The sequence below is a fragment of the Phyllostomus discolor genome, chromosome 9 (assembly GCF_004126475.2).
Source record: "Phyllostomus discolor isolate MPI-MPIP mPhyDis1 chromosome 9, mPhyDis1.pri.v3, whole genome shotgun sequence".
Taxonomy (NCBI): Eukaryota; Metazoa; Chordata; class Mammalia; order Chiroptera; family Phyllostomidae; genus Phyllostomus; species Phyllostomus discolor.
The window spans coordinates 8,801,091-8,817,289 of NC_040911.2; the positions used below are offsets into that span (position 1 = coordinate 8,801,091).

The 16,199-nt window shown below is 37.0% G+C and overlaps 1 protein-coding gene across 1 annotated transcript in view; it reads right to left on the minus strand.

The window, feature by feature from the left end:
* Positions 1-16,199, minus strand: part of RELCH (RAB11 binding and LisH domain, coiled-coil and HEAT repeat containing) — an 88,902-nt gene that overhangs the window by 63,912 nt on the left and 8,791 nt on the right. The window contains 4 exon segments of the mRNA XM_036010169.1: positions 2,496-2,609; positions 2,710-2,765; positions 2,877-2,948; positions 10,622-10,711. Of these exon segments, the coding sequence (XP_035866062.1) occupies positions 2,496-2,609; positions 2,710-2,765; positions 2,877-2,948; positions 10,622-10,711 (332 nt within the window).

The following is a 16,199-nucleotide window of genomic DNA, read 5'->3' on the forward strand; positions in this document are numbered from 1 at the left end:
CCCCTGAACAGATCACCACAATCAAGAAAATGAACTTGTCCGCTCCCAAAGTTTTCCTGGACCCCTTTGCCATCCTTCCCTCTTATTCCTCACACCTGCCCTGTTCCTAGGCAAATACTGTTCTGTTTCCTTTACATTTCTTAGAATTTTATATGAATGGAGTCACACAGTAAGCACCCTGTTGTTTTCTTTCATTCAGATTAATGATTTTCAGGTTGATCCATGTTGTATCAATCAGGAGTTCACTCCTTTTTATTGCTGAGTAGTATTCCACTGTAAGCATATGAGCATTTTTTATCCAATCACGTGCTCTCGGATATTTGGGTTGTTTCCCAGATTTGCACAATTATAAATAAAGCTGCTATTAATGCTGTATAGTCTTTGTATGAACACACGCTTTCATTTCTCTTGGACTGTAGTAACTAGGAATGATCAGTTCACACAAGTGGTAGCTATTTTAACCTTTGAAAGAAACTGCCACTGGGTTCCAAAGTGACTGTACTCTTTTGCACTCCCACTAGCAATGAGATTTCCAGGTGCTTAACATCCTTGCCAAGGCCTGATGCAGTCTTAGGCATGCTAACTAGTGTGCTATGGAATCTCATGGTGATGTAATTTACATTTCCCTAATGATGAAGATTGTACTTGCCATCTATATGTGTTCTCTGTGGGAGCACCTGTTTAAATATTTTATCCATTCTTTTAAAAATTGGGTTCTTACTGAGTTTATAGAGTTCCTTATGCATTCTAGATATACGTCCTTTACCAGATAAGTTACTTGCAAACATTTCACCCAATCGATGGCTTATCTTTTCATTTGTTTCAGAGTGGCTTTCAAAAAGCAGAAGTTATTAATTTTGATGAGAGCAAATTTGTTGAAAAATGTCATGGTTTTGGTGTTTTACCTGTAAAGAAAGGTCTACCTTCCAAGGTTGCAATTTTTCCTGTTTTCTTCTAAAAGTCTTAAAGCTTTAGAATTTACATTTAAATCTATGATGTGTGTGAATTAATTTTTGTATATGTTGTGAGGTATAGTTTGAAGTTCATTTTTGGTGGGCATATAAATATCAGTGTTTCAGCATCAATTGTTAAAAAAGACTATGCTTTCGGCATTGAATTTACTTTGCATTTTGTCAGAAATCAAAAGACCACCTAACGTAAGTCAATCTCTTCACTCCCCATTATGTTCCATTGGTCCGTTTGTCTACCTTTATGCCACTAAGACTGTCTTGACTACAATATCCTGAAGTCGGGTAAATCTTCGTCAGTACTTTACATGTTGTTGGATTTGATATGGTAAAATGTTATGTAGAATTGCTGTAAAATGTTATGTGGAATAACTGAGGAAGTAACTGAATTGCTATCTCCCTTTGAGAATGTCTATTTTTGTTAAACTATGCATGGGATATTTCATACTAATGGAATATACCTGATTTAAAATGATGGCCTCCTGATTTCTAAATAACAAACTCTGGTATTTACTTTCCTAAGGTGCAAGATTCAAACTAATCCATTAGCACTGGAAAGTCAAAATATTACGGAGTTGAGAGAGAACACTAAAACAAGCCATCATTTCTTTGCTTGTGAGATCTGATCAGAAAAAACTGCGGGACATTCACACAGTGGAATGCTATGCAATAGAAAGAAGGAACTCCTACGTTTTGCAACAGCATGGGTGGAACTGGAGGGCATTACGCTAAGTGAAATAAGCCAGTTGGTGAAAGACAAATACCCTACGACCTCGCTTATAACTGGAATCTAACGAACAAAATACACCAACAAGCAAAACAGAACCAGAGACACAGAAACATGGAACAGGCTGACAGTGACCAGAGGGGAGGCGGGAGGGGGATAATGGTGGAAAGAAGGGGAAGGGACTAGTCAAAGAACATGTATGAATGACCTGTGGACATGGACAACAGTGAAGGGACTGACTGTGGGAGCAAGGGCGGGGAGGGTGGTAAGCTGGGCAGAGGAGGGCAAATGGGGAAAAGATTGGAATAATGGTAAGAGAATAACAATAAAAAAAAGATTTTATCAGAAAAATAATGAGGTTCTAAAGCTGGCTCATACTAAAACAGATACTACTTATATTCACACTCTTATTCAAACTATTCTCGCACTTGCTATTATCTATTTATCATCTTAACTATTATAGCGCTTTTAAAGAGGTTTTTATAAATATACATTAAGTATACTTAAAAGGAAAAAGCTCAGCACATTCTATAAATACATGAAAATGTGAGTAGATTATATAGGTAGTTAGTAGGTAGTTGTAAAAAGCTACCTAAAAAGAATGAGAAGTTTTTATGGAAAAAGAAGAGATCTATAAGTCAACAGAACACTGAACTGAGTAGGCACGGAAATACTGTGTGGTAACTAGCCTTACAGAAGTTTAGTACAACTTTAAAAAGTTAAAGAAATAAAATAAAAGAGAAATTAAGTACATTTTAAGTTAAGGAAGAAATAAATCTCTGTTTAAAAGGTAACTGTACCTGGTCATCATTTTCATCTGAAAAGGTTATTGATGTAAGCTTGTAGTTATTCTTCAATAAAAACTCATTGACTAAGAAGTTTAGAGCTCCCTTTTCAAGAGGTTTGATTGGCTCCTGGAAGCAAAATAAGATAAAACACCGTTACGTTTTCCTCCTTCGATACACATGCTACCATTTTACGCAGAAGATACTTTTGTATCTGTCCTTTACCTACCTGAATTTCAGGACTTGATTTGTAATTTTTTCGTTCCTGTAAAGGAACTTCATGTTCTGGTGGAAGAAAACATAAATAACATTTTACTACTTTACACTTGAAAATATCTCAGCTACTTCTACATTGTCAAAGAAGGAAAAGTCTCAAAAAAATTTTATGTATACCACCTGCAGCCTTTGTCAGGTTGGCTCGGAGGGCCTGAATGGTCTCCTTGGCTTTCCGTAGTTCAAACTCCAGGACTGGACAGGGATTTGGAATAAACACACACAGGCATCCAACCAAGAAAAGGGAAACAAAAATAAAAAAATAAAAAGCAAGGATGGGTATGAAAAAAAAATACAATTTGTATTGAAAACAGAAAGCATGCAATCTTTATGAAACTTGTGAACGCATGCAGCAGAGTTGATTTGCAAGCAAACTGGTGAATGTTTTCCATAGTTTTAGAATTCAGGGGATGACTGATAAAATGTTCTAGCTGTCTGACAAGGAATAGCTCTATTTAAAAATAAAATCTGTGGCATACTCTCATCTAGGTAAATGAAAATATTAGTAATCTGGGTGCTTCTGTTACACTCTAGGAAAGGAAATGCAATGAAGTGCTCTCAGGTACTATAACTTTAGGGGAAAAGATAAAAATTAGATGAAGTCCAAGCAAATACACTTAAAGAAAATCATAGGATTCAAAAGTAAAACGTATTTTTAAAACCATTATTTAAATAGTATTATAAATTAATATACAAAATATTAGTGAATATATCCCTTCATCAAATTGTTGAAGGAATAGTTTAAATATTTAACATATGTTGGGAAGCCTATAAATTTTTCTACACAAAAGCATATGATATTTACAAACAAGTATAGATAACTATATATCTTTTTTAAAAAGTTCCTAAGCATTTATTTTAAGCCAAAGGGTAAAAATAGTCTGTCTTTTAATTTCTAATTAAGATAATTCTAAAGCAAAAGTTTGAGTATAATTCTAAAAGTGTAGTTATCTACAGGTACTAACTCAAATTTTTAGAATTTCAAAGTTTCTGATAACTCTTCAAACAGGTGTGTTTTTTTTATGTTAAGAGGTACTAATGAAATGCAAAAATTTCTCCTTTTAGTGGAGTCTGATTATAAGATAAACATTAATACTAAAGAAACATTTCAATAAGCTTTTAAAAGTGTTCCATCATCAGCAAGACTTAACTGCATGTATCTTAGCTGGGAATTTTATTTAAAATATATGAACAATGCTCTAAGCTACAAATAAAGCCATTGCAGTAAAGTAAGCCTCTAGGAAAATTAAGTCATCTTTGTCACAACTAAATATTTTTTAAAATTATATTATTTAAACAGTTCTGAATGAAAACTAGCAAATTTAAAAATTTAAATATGCACTTTTTTCCTGATTGACTAATAAACAGAAAAAATGGCAAATGAGATGTTATCAGAGACAACAAAGCTATAAAAATATATGGAAAAATTAGGATTCACTCAGTTTGCGTAGTTTCGTTGAAAACTGAAGCTATAACTGAATGGCATGTAGTACGTGAAGGCCAACTGTGCTGATGCACAGAATCGCACTGCGACCACACGGAGGCACAACTGAAAATCAGATGGCATGGAGGCACTGTTGCTGTTTGGTAGTCAGCAATGCTGATCTGCAAGCATTTCTGTGCAACAAAGTTAAAATATTTTCCCTAAAGCTTCTGCTTGTACACGCTCTTCGGCATTTGTGTTAAAAGTTAAACTGCACACATTTAGAGTGGAAGGTAAGAACCGAATAGGTTTACCTTTTTTTTTTTTGAAATTTTCAAACACAAGGTAATTGATTTTGATTTAAAAATACTTAACTATACCTTAAGGAAAATGAGTATACATATGATGCTTTCAGTATCACAATTTACTAATACATAGTATAGAATAATTGCAGATCAGAAATGCCCTGCACCAGAGACAGAAATATGAAGGGGAAAAAAAAAAGGAAAAAATGGTTAAAACACAAACTATGAAAAAACTGAAATTCAACTGGTGCAAGTGTAGGTGACCAAGAGCAAAACACTGAATGATTAAGGCACAGAAAGCCAGAAAAACCCATGTCAGACGGCAAGAATTTAGATTTTTATGCACATCTACATATATACTGTCAAATGTCATTAAAAGTTACCAATGCTTTGAAAAAGATCGTGCTTATCGAAATGAATTCACTCTGCTGCATGTTTCTTAATATACAATACAGACTTTAAAAGATAGTGGCATATCTTTGAAGCTATAGCATCATCTCTATAAAGGCACAGTATGGTCAGTTAACTGCAGTTACGTGAGAAACTTTCATGAGAAAGGTCTGAACAGCTGTATTTACACATATATGAATTTGTCTCTTCTTTATTAAAAAGTATTGGCTTACAGCTCAAAATTAACTATCATGTAAAAAGATACACTGTACCAAACAACATTCAAGAACTTTTAAAATATTATAGTTCTCTCTAAAAATGTCTGAGGATGTTTTTAAAGAACACTGTAGGAACCAACGGCCCATCTGCTCACTCTACTACCACAACCCGCCGTAAGCCCAGCACTGTTGAATGCAATTTTACTGGAACTAAAGTAATGGCTGCCAAGATGGAGGTATATTCTAGTAACGCATACTACAATCTTACCAAAATATTAATGAGCAAGTCAGTACAAGCAACTCCAGATTAGCTGAACGCTTATTTCCCAACCAGGGCTGGACAGCACGGGTGTGATATCAGGGGTACCTGAGGGCTGACCCATCCTACTCTCCTGACCTGGGAGATGTACCACTGACCATGGAAACACCGAAGGTGACATGTTACATTGCAAGGCAGACAAGAGTATCCACCCCTTGATGCCCTAATTTAATATACCACTAATAGTACCTTGAAATATTTGCTAGTCTTAGCTTATTTTGGCACAAAACTCAAAAGATTATTTTGGAAGACCTTTTTCGTAACACTGATCCATCACGCATTTTTCATTCCTGTCCCTGTTCACTGGGAAGAGTTCAAACCAACAGGGTGGAGCCACGAACCTTGCTGTCTCATGGCAGACATAAAGTCATTTTCTTGCTTAAGCACTGGATTTTGTTTTTCTTCTGAATATCAAGTAATTTAACTTCATAATAAAACACCACCTCCCCAGCTTTAATACTTATTTTATTATCCCACAAACATTTCTAGGAAAAGGAAAAATTCTCTTAAGACAATCAGGATAAAAATCTATTCCTAAAGTAATATTAAAATCTCAAGACAGCACCATCAGTACCCCTCCTGGGTTTAGAGAATCCAGACAGGCATGGCTTCGTAGGTAGTGAGAAACAAATGAATGGAAGCAAGACGCCATCTCCACAGTGTGGAGACACATAGTTTTCTACAGTCTTCATAACGGGGGAAAAAATAATCATCGCCCAAACTTAAAAGAAAAAAGAAATCCTTTCCATGACTGTCACCCTTCCCAGGTTCTCTCCTAGAGGTCCCTCCATCACTCATCTCCAAGCTGGTGGTTGCCAGGGTACCACCCCTGGCCCTTTCCTACTCCACATGCTCCACTGGGACAATAGCCACGCTCACGGTTTTCTCCATCACAGTCTCTGAGGGCTCAGAAATCTTTAAACCACTTCCCCAAGATAAAGACCTACCTCATCACCACCTGCACATGGCCCACTTGGACGCCTCCTAAGTTCTGAATTCAATCCCATCTAAATGAGTTTCGCCATCTTCCTGTCAAATCTGCTCCCCCTCCACCCCCTCCAGTCTCTCTCATGAACGGCACCACTAACCTACCCAGCTGTTCCAGCAGGAAACCTGGAGTGCCCTCATCACTTTCCCTTGTGCTTCCTCCCGCATCAATTAAATGTCCAAACCATAACGATTCCGACCCCGAGTGACCCTCTGCATAACCATTCACCTCAGCTGTCTCTGCTGATCCTAGTTCAGAACTAGCTGTCTCAGTTGATCCTAGTTCAGACCTTTATGATATAAATCACAACAACCTACAACCATATTAAAGGCTTGTTGCCTTTAAAATAGGATGTTAATTTATTTTATTTTAAATCATAGAAAATCATAAGTAAGATTTAAATAAGGTTCAAAATAAGAAAAACAAAAGTACCCTATCAGGGGAGAAGTATATAAGAGAAGGACAAGTAGGCTTATTTGACCCTGGTCAAGCTGGACACGTAGGCTGCAGGCTGGTGGCTAAGCAATCAGAGGGCTGCTGATGCTGCTTCTTACCCAGGACGCAGGGCAGGTTATCCCCACAGGGAAGAATCCGAATGCTATTTCCAGGTGTCTAACAGACCGTTTAAGCTCCATAAAGCCTCCATTTCTCTATTTTGTTGACTGCTGTCCCCAGAACAGCATAATACCTTGCATACAGAGTAAGCACTCAAATATTTGTTGAATGAATGAGCATAATACTTGATGTCATATATAATAAATCTCAAATATTACTGATCTTACCAGTGTTGAGTGTCTTGCCCACAAATCAGACAGCAGTTTTGGGAGTTCTCTAGATCCCAACATAAAAAGTTAAGGTGTGAACTAGAGAATACAACAACAAGTGGAGATATGAGAACAAATAAAGGCGGAGACTCTGATGCTAAAAGATGGATCACGTGAACCTTAGGTCCTTACAACTGTCTCTGAAGTACTGAATATTTATTTGCACTAGAGATATACAGACATGTTTCAATAGACATTCCTCAAGGGTAAAAACTAACTATTGCATATTTTTATATCCAGTGCTTAACATAGTCCTAACACACTGCAGATGCTCAAAATGCCTAAACTAAATCAGAGAATGGCCATGATACTATGAAAAAAAACTTCAAAATTTAAGAGGTGCACACAGCGGATGATCAATAAACAGCTGTTCATTTACAGAACCCTTCCTTTTTGAAAGAATACTACAGAGACTTGGAAAAAGTCAGATTTTTAAATTTAGGAAAAAGATGGTAAGAATGATGCTGAAAACAAATATATCCACTATCTGATAAACAGTAATAGAAGATTAAAAGTTGGAGCACACCCTACATTTGCATGGTGAGCCAATGAACTCCAGACTTGTATTATCTGTGACCTCCTTCTGCCCAAGACTGGTACAGAAAAACAATGAAGAGATTTTTGTTCTTTCTTTCCCAGCGATGTGCACATGTGATCCAATGACAGAAGGCAGGGTAATTAACCACCTTTTTGGGTTACTGGTCTTTTGATATAAGCTTTTAAGTTACTACCAATGGTTAGCAGAGAGTCAGAAATCTTTATGGAAATGGAAATTGTGATTAATTAACACCGTTTTGTAAAGGTTCACCCACATATCACACATCTGATTGAGTAACAGGCTACAGTACAAAAGCACTAGAAGTCTGAAAGCCGTTCTCTGAGAACATGCTTCTCTTCCCTCTTCCAGTGAAAATGAAAGATAGCATGTATTTCTACACTGGCATCATGGAGTGATCACACATTACTTTACATCCCCAACGTTAGAGGCTGAGTAGAATCCCTCGATTAAAAACAGAAGGTACACTCCCAAAGCAGCACACCACAAAGCGGATGCCAGCCCTGACCCTCCTGCTGAGATCTGGCGGCTCATTACTTTACAGGCCCAGTGATCATGGCAAACGCCTTGTGACCACTCGTGGAGTGACCGCTGCCGGATGACAACCATGGAACACCGACTTCATCCTCATGCCCATGCGCGCGCCATACCACCCCCAGACCCCTGAGGCCACCGTCCACAAGAACCCCTCCCGGAGCGCGACTCCCCGCTCTGGTCAGCTCCCTGGTGCACAAGCTCTTTCCAACAAACTGCTTGGAAAAATATAACTAACTAACTAAATAAATAAATACAATGGTGAAAACTACAATGTATTTAAAATATTTCACTCTTAGTTTCTTGGTCGTGACATTTTCTTTTAAATCAACAATGCTTACCCTAAATAGAAATACTAAAATACCTAAATAATGAGAATGATGAGTCTCTTAAATTTGATTAAATCTAAAATTTAGATTTTCAAATGCAAAAAAGAAAATACTTAGATGGCCAATTTTCTGGGTGGAAGTTATTTTCTAATATGGGACCAATAAGACAATGTATAAAACTAGATGCATCTGGTTACTCTTGATAAACTAAAATGCCATGTGTTGAATATTTAATATATAACAAAATATATAATATCTAATATTCACTATATAATTACATATAACATGCTACTTAAAATAATTAGTAGGATAAGTCAGTCCTAAAGTCATTCAAATAATTTCCATTTGATTTGTGAATTTTTAGATATTACTGATGTGATTTGCTGTTTTCAAATACTTGTCAATTAATAATGCTTAACGACAAATCATGATTTGATATGGAGAACCACACTGAACTCTTCTACTGATATCCCCATGCAAATGGTGTTGCTATTGCTTATACTGCTGAATCTTCTCTTAGCTTCTGTTGAATGAGAACCAATTACATCACTTTGACCTCAGATAATACTCTCTGAGGTTTTTAATATCCAGTATCCTCATTCTCAAGCCATGACTAAAAGCCACATAACGCAGCGTCATTCTCGCGCAGGTCAAACCTCACCCTGCGTGCAGAGAGACAGCACGTGGCACAGCCAGCAGTGGGCTCTGCTGCCAGGCTATTGGCATTTCACTCCTAGTTCTGCCACTGGAGCCCTAAGTGGTCGCTCTGCGGGCCTCAGTGTCCTGGAGCGGACGATGGTAATGTCATTACACTCAGGACAGAGTTCAGAACACAGCAAGTGCCATGTAAAAATCAGCACTCGCTTTTATTCAAAATGACCGTGACAGGTTGGTTGGCCTCAACGGACTGGTCCCAGTAAATGGAAGAAAAACCCAACAGTGCTGGTCAAGAGAAGGATCCACATCGCGGGTATGCCCTGACCCCACAGGCTCCATCTGCCCCGTGTGGCATTTCTCTTGTTCCAGGAGTGCCCACCACTGTAATGGAGATCAGAATACTTAACTGGTATCTGTCTGCTATCCCCATCTCTGTCCGAGCCTAAACAGACACACTAAAATCCTTAAGTAATGTCCTATGAAACCTACGATTGCTGCAAGGCCCCCAAGAATGACTTCAATGACAGACGGCCACAGTTCTGAGGCAGCAGAAAGCTACCAGACATCTGGCACTGGGAGAGCCAGCACTGGCTGGCAGTTCCAGGGGGAACCCCAGCGGAGTACAACTGGCAGGACACGGATACACATTGGTCGTCTGAGGCCTCTCCAGACCCAATGGTGATGCTCAGAAGGCAGAACTAGTGGGAGGGTGGGGAGGGGGAGGAGACTAGAAGGAGTAACCAAGCAACCAGAAAGAATGTTGTTGGTCTTCTTACTGGAGGTCCCTGCTGTACCAAGCATTAACCCTCTCTTTTCTGGATCACAGGCAAGTCAGAAGTTTCTGGAGAGGTGCTGTGACAGGGAATACCTGGGGAACTCAAGACAAAGTTTTATTCAACAATCAGCATTAAAGTATTTCAATCAACTTTAATAGAGCTGCATTGGCCTACAACATCTGGATATCAGCCCTGGTTTGGAGAATCACAGGAATGTGAAGGGCAAGGTCCAACCAACTTTGTACTAAACTCGGGCTAACTTAAAGCCGTTCTACACCAGTGTTAGAACCACATGGTTGCGCACGGCTGGCTGTAAGGACTCAGGAAACTGCAGGAGTGCATAATCAGACGCAGAGCCGCTGGAAGAGGATGCTAGGGGCTGCAATGTTCCCTGCAGCCCATAAATTAGTCAAGTCACTTTGTATTATAACTACATAATTACAGAATTATATTAACATACCAAACTGTAGAAGAAAAAGAACTCCTCGAGTCATTTTACTACTTCTGCAATGTCAAAGAATCCAAATCTGTCTTTGCAATCTTACTCACCTGCCACTCTCTCATCTGTTTCCCTGTTACCATCATCTGAATATCTTGCAAAGTCTAAAGAGTCGAGAGTACTGATGCTCCCAGCTCTATCTGTAATAAAGAGGAAAATAAAACAATGAACAGATTTGTCAAAATGAAGTAGCAGAAATCAATTTCTTACAATTATTTCCAGTTAATAAAACTATGATTCTAAGATATAGGAATTCTATGAAAGCAATAAACTAAGGTAAAAAATACTCATGCCAATTAAACGACTACAAAAAACCCTCATGTTTCCCTGCCCAAATTTCTGGGTAACTTCTGAACAAGGCACACCCAGTGCCTAGTGCAACCAGCCCATCTAAACATAGAGGAAGGAAGGAAGGAAGGAAGGGAGAAAGGGAGGGAAAAAATAAAGCTTTTGTGCTGTTGCCCAAAGGTTGGCAGATTGAGTCCAACAAGATAATTTCTTACTAAAAAAAAAAATAAAGTTTGAGAACACAGAACAGAGTCCTGTCTCCACAACAGTAACACTCACATTGCCCACCGTACTGTCCAAAACTACTTGACATATAAGAACTAGTAAAATGGGACCCAGTTTCAACAGCGAACACTGTCAACAGAGACCACTCACAAAAGAATCCAGATGTTAGAATTAGTAGACTAACATTTAAAAGTAACTATTATAATTATGCCTGGCGAAGTAAAGGAATACATGCACACAATGAATGAAAGGAGATGAAATCTTAGCAGAAAAATAGAGACTATAAAAAAAATACCAGTGGGAATTCTAGAACTGAAAAACGTGTCATTAGGCAATTTTACACTTGCGCAAGCATCTTAGAGCACACACGTGCAAACCTAGATGGTAGCTGCTCCCAGACTACAACCCTGTACGGCAGGTTACCGTACAAAATCAAGTACAAGAAAAAAGGATCGAAAGACATATCAAACACAAGATGTATGGGGCTTTTTATTTGTACATCTTTTAAATAGGTGAAAATGTAAAATGACTGAAATAAATCATGGGCCTATATACGTATACCTGTCTAGTAAATAACTAATACGATCTATTATAAAATGGAGTTCCCAGATTACTATATAGTACCCAAAATGTTCAGTTCCTCAAAAATATGTTAATCTAAGCTCTTTTCTCCAATGTTTCATGCCACACCATAAATGAGAGCTTTCCCTCTAATATAATACACATATTATAAATAATTATAAAAAGCAAAGGTGCACAGAAAACGAAGTAACTATCCCAATCTCACTAAAACTGGGGATATGATCACATATCATTCAAGTTTTCATTAAAAGATATCATTAAAACAATTTTAGATATTCTTTTTTGAACTCTTTTTGCCAAGTATGTATAGATATTCTTATAAAAACAGAATGAATACGTATCTTTCATATGTAGTTTTTTTCTTCAAGAATAAAGCATAAACAGTGAAAATCTGCCATACCATTAAGGCTACTGGTACATATTTCGTAAACTACTTTCCAAAATCAGTATACAGAGCAATCTGAGTTTCATCAGCAGCATGTAATAGCAGTGGCCAATTATTATTTTTAATCTCACCCATTTACCATACTATATACAATCATATCTTAATTAGGCATCTCTTTGATTCTTTGAAAAACACATTGGCCATCTACCTTTTGGGGCGTGTGTGTGAATTTTCTATTCACATTCTTTGACCATGTATCAACATCTTGACTTTCCTGATATGTTAGTTTATCTGGCGATTACTGCCCTAACCAGAAACTCCACTTAAGTACCGTACTCTCTGTTCTGAGTCACATGCCTGAGCTACTCATTAGCTATTCTGAAGTCTCTGACCCGTGTATTAGAACATGTACGCCAAATAGGATGACTTTGTATCAGCCAATATTCTGATAACATACACCTCACTGTTTTAGTCCTGATTTTCACGGAATGTGAGGTACTGATGTTGTCGTTTGATTTCACATAAGTACTTTTTAAAATTATGTTAAGTATCTGTCTGTTAGTTTTCTAATATTTCTCTCCCTCCTTGTAATATTTGTAATCATACACAAAGGCACAGGTTACAGCCTCCTTGATCTCTTCATTATACTCTGAAAGAAATTGTCTACGAAGTAGGGAAAGTCCTTGGGGAAAGAAAATACTTTAATTTTATTAAACAGTTTAATATATTGAAAAATATATTCTCTAAATTTTTAGTTCCAAGCCAATAACTTTATATTCTCTAAGAAAGAGTTCTATGCCCCAGCTGGCGTAGCTCAGTAGATTGAGCACAGGCTGCAAACCAAAGCATCGCAAGTTCGATTCCCAGCCAGGGCACATGCCTGGGTTGCCAGCCACGGCCCCCAGCAAGCACACATTGATGTTTCTCCCTCTCTCTCTCTCTCTCTTTCTCTCTCTCTCTCTCCCCCCGTTCCCTCTCTAAAAATAAATAAATAAAATCTTTTTTTAAAAGTGCCAATTACTCTACTTTAAAAAAAAGAGTTCTGATACTTTTTAAATAACAATAACTATGATGTAATAAAACGAATGTCCTAATTCATTAAAATGTATTCCACCATGTCAGAAGAAATAATTATTTATGGAAGTAATTTAAACTGTTATTGGACTAACCTGTAACAGATTTTATAAATAACATGTACTTTGGATTTTAAAACTAATATAAGGTAATACTGTAGCTCCGAGATAAATATGCCTGTTTAGATGCAGCTATTATTTCTTTCCAGGGCAAACAAGTGCCTTTCCAAACACTCTCATATAAAAGAAGAGTTTGGAAAAATTAACCTCTTTTATTAAGAAAGAAGCTACCATATGCTGATGTGAATATACCAGCATTTCTCCAAATTTCAGGATTGTGTAACTTCTTAATAATAATTCATTTTATAACTCAGAAACTGAATGATCAAGGACTTTCACCATAGTTTGCAAAACTGTCTGATTTCACAAATCACATACTTAAGTAGTCTTACATTTATTTCTAATACTTTAGGACCAATGACAGAATGAACATTTACAATAGTTTAAAAAATTAGTCTCAGACCCTATCTTTTATTGAAATTATATAGCACTTTAAAAGTTGAATGTACAGAAAAACTAACCAGCTGCTGACAGGTAAAGAGTTATCAGTTAACTCAATGAAACATCTGTTAAACAACCACTGTGTACCAGGTTATTGACAGAAAGGTGCAGTGAAATATTAAAGATTCATTTTTAAAGGATATGGATATCAAAATCCACATAGGTATGTTATATATGCTTATATATGCCTTGTTTTCTAAATATACACAGTAAGTTATTAATAGTAATTGACTCAGGAGAATGAAAACTTTTCACTACATATTCTGTACTGTTTGAATTTTTTGTATTTTGATATTTTTTCCTCCAAATACATTTAATAATTTTCATAATAGGGATACTTTATATCGAGAAAGTCCTGAAAGTACCCAATTCACAATTAAAATATAGGAAGAAAAATAATATTAAGCAATTAATTATCTTTAAAATTCTAATTCTTTCAGTAAAAGTCATTTATTGAACCATACCTAAAAAACTATGTCATGGTAAAAAATAAATACATAGTATAAATATTTAACGAATAAAAAGATAAGAAATCTACCTTACCTTAAAACCTGAGGCTGTACATAAACACTTTATTATATTATCCACTTAAATTAAAAATATATCTCAGAGATCTGTCAATAGTGAAACTCCCATTTATATTTACTGATTCTCAATTCTTCTCTAGTGCTGGGGGTCATTACACTGACCTCTAAATTCAAAATATTTGAGAGAGGTAGCCTTAGAGACAGACCAAACCTCTGATTTCTACAGATGAGCAAAACTGGGCTATGTGATCATTCAATAAGTATTCACTAACCCACAGCGGGAAGCAGAAGAAGATAGAAGTCCTTGCCTTAAGTAAACGCGTATAAACCGCTGGAGTTAAGTCGTGTACACAGACAACAAGGCTTCAGTCAGAGCCCCTCACGTTAAAGGTTAAATTCATCAGTGAGCAAGCGAGGAGTAGAATTCAAGTCTCCTATCTTTTCTTTGTCACAAGATTCCACAATGAGCTAAACTTCAGAGCCAAAAGATTTAAACTCAGGAAGAGCCTTAAACACAAATTTTATTGACAAACTATTCAGTTAAATTTCTATAATGCTGGACGATTTTACCATGTGAATAGTTGTCAGGTAAAGAGGATTATTATCAATAACAATAGTTATTATGATACTTAACATTTTTGACCACTTTTTCTGCGCCAGAAACTTTTCAGATAACCTCACTTAACCTTTGTAACAATCCACTGTGAGAGGAGTTGCCGCCACCTGCATTTCACAGTCAAGCAAACAGACTATCCACAGCTGGACAACAACCAGGAAGGGTCCGCGTAGAAACATGAACTCAAGCTCTCTGGTGCCAAAGCCTGAGCTTTAAACCACTAGTCCCTTGAACAATATGTAATGGCACGCAAGTTCAGACCTCCCACATGTCAATCGGGCTTGACACTGAGAATGGCCCCAGAACTACCAACTTTGACTCAGCTTTGCTCGGATAGAGCTAAGAAAACAGGCTATATTGGAAAAAAGGTAATTTTCACAAGGAACATTTCAAGCTTACATATTTCTAGGATCTACTATCTAAAGATCATTTCTTTGACACAATTCCCACATTCATTGAAAGCGTGTTTGCCAGGCATTGGTGATACAGGGATAATTGAATATGCTCCATCTTTTCTATATTCATGCTAAATAAAAGCATTTATAAAGTTTCTACTTTAGGCATGTGTACCACGTGTGATATAAGGCAAAGATATATGAGACATGAACTCCAACTAGTGTCTTTTTTATAAAACCTAGTCAGCTATACATTAACACAAAAAGTATTCAGTAACACTAATTTATTCACAAGTCTCTATGCAATGAACTTCGGTGAGTGTTAGAGACAAAAAGTATGTATATATAAAAGTTTAGAGGACTCAGAGATAGATCACTATGGCTGGAGAAGCTTCAGGGACAGGAAGAAACCTCCCTTTAGGAATGAATACACAGGATCTAGAAAAAAGAAAAGGAAGATGGAGAATAAGCACTCAAAGAGGAAAAAAACAATACGGACGAAGGCACCGTGGCAGGAGAGTGTAAAACATGCAGAAGGGGCATTTAGTCAACTGTGAGTACAACAGAGGTTTTGTACACAGTGTACAAAAGGAATGAAGATGCAAATTATTGGGGGAACTTTATTATAAATATTCATGATAAAATATTTTAAAGCAGTGTTTCATATATTCTGCAAAAATGGGGAAGAGTTAAAACTCCTAAACAGGTTTATACATCCTTTTTTTCTGTAACATAACTTTAGTAACAAAAAAAGGCTGGAAAATGAGTTGCTTCTAACTGGAGGAAGCAATTTTAAAAGTTAGAGTGACAGGAGCAGATAGCTTTTAAAATCAAGTAAGAAGGATGGAGAGCTTCAAGACCCCAGTTTATTATAAGACCACAGCTGATGGTGCAGACGTGGGCTGAAGGCCTGAACTACGGCAGCACGCGAGTGCAGAACCTGATAGATGGTTAGAAATAACATAAAAAGTGTGAT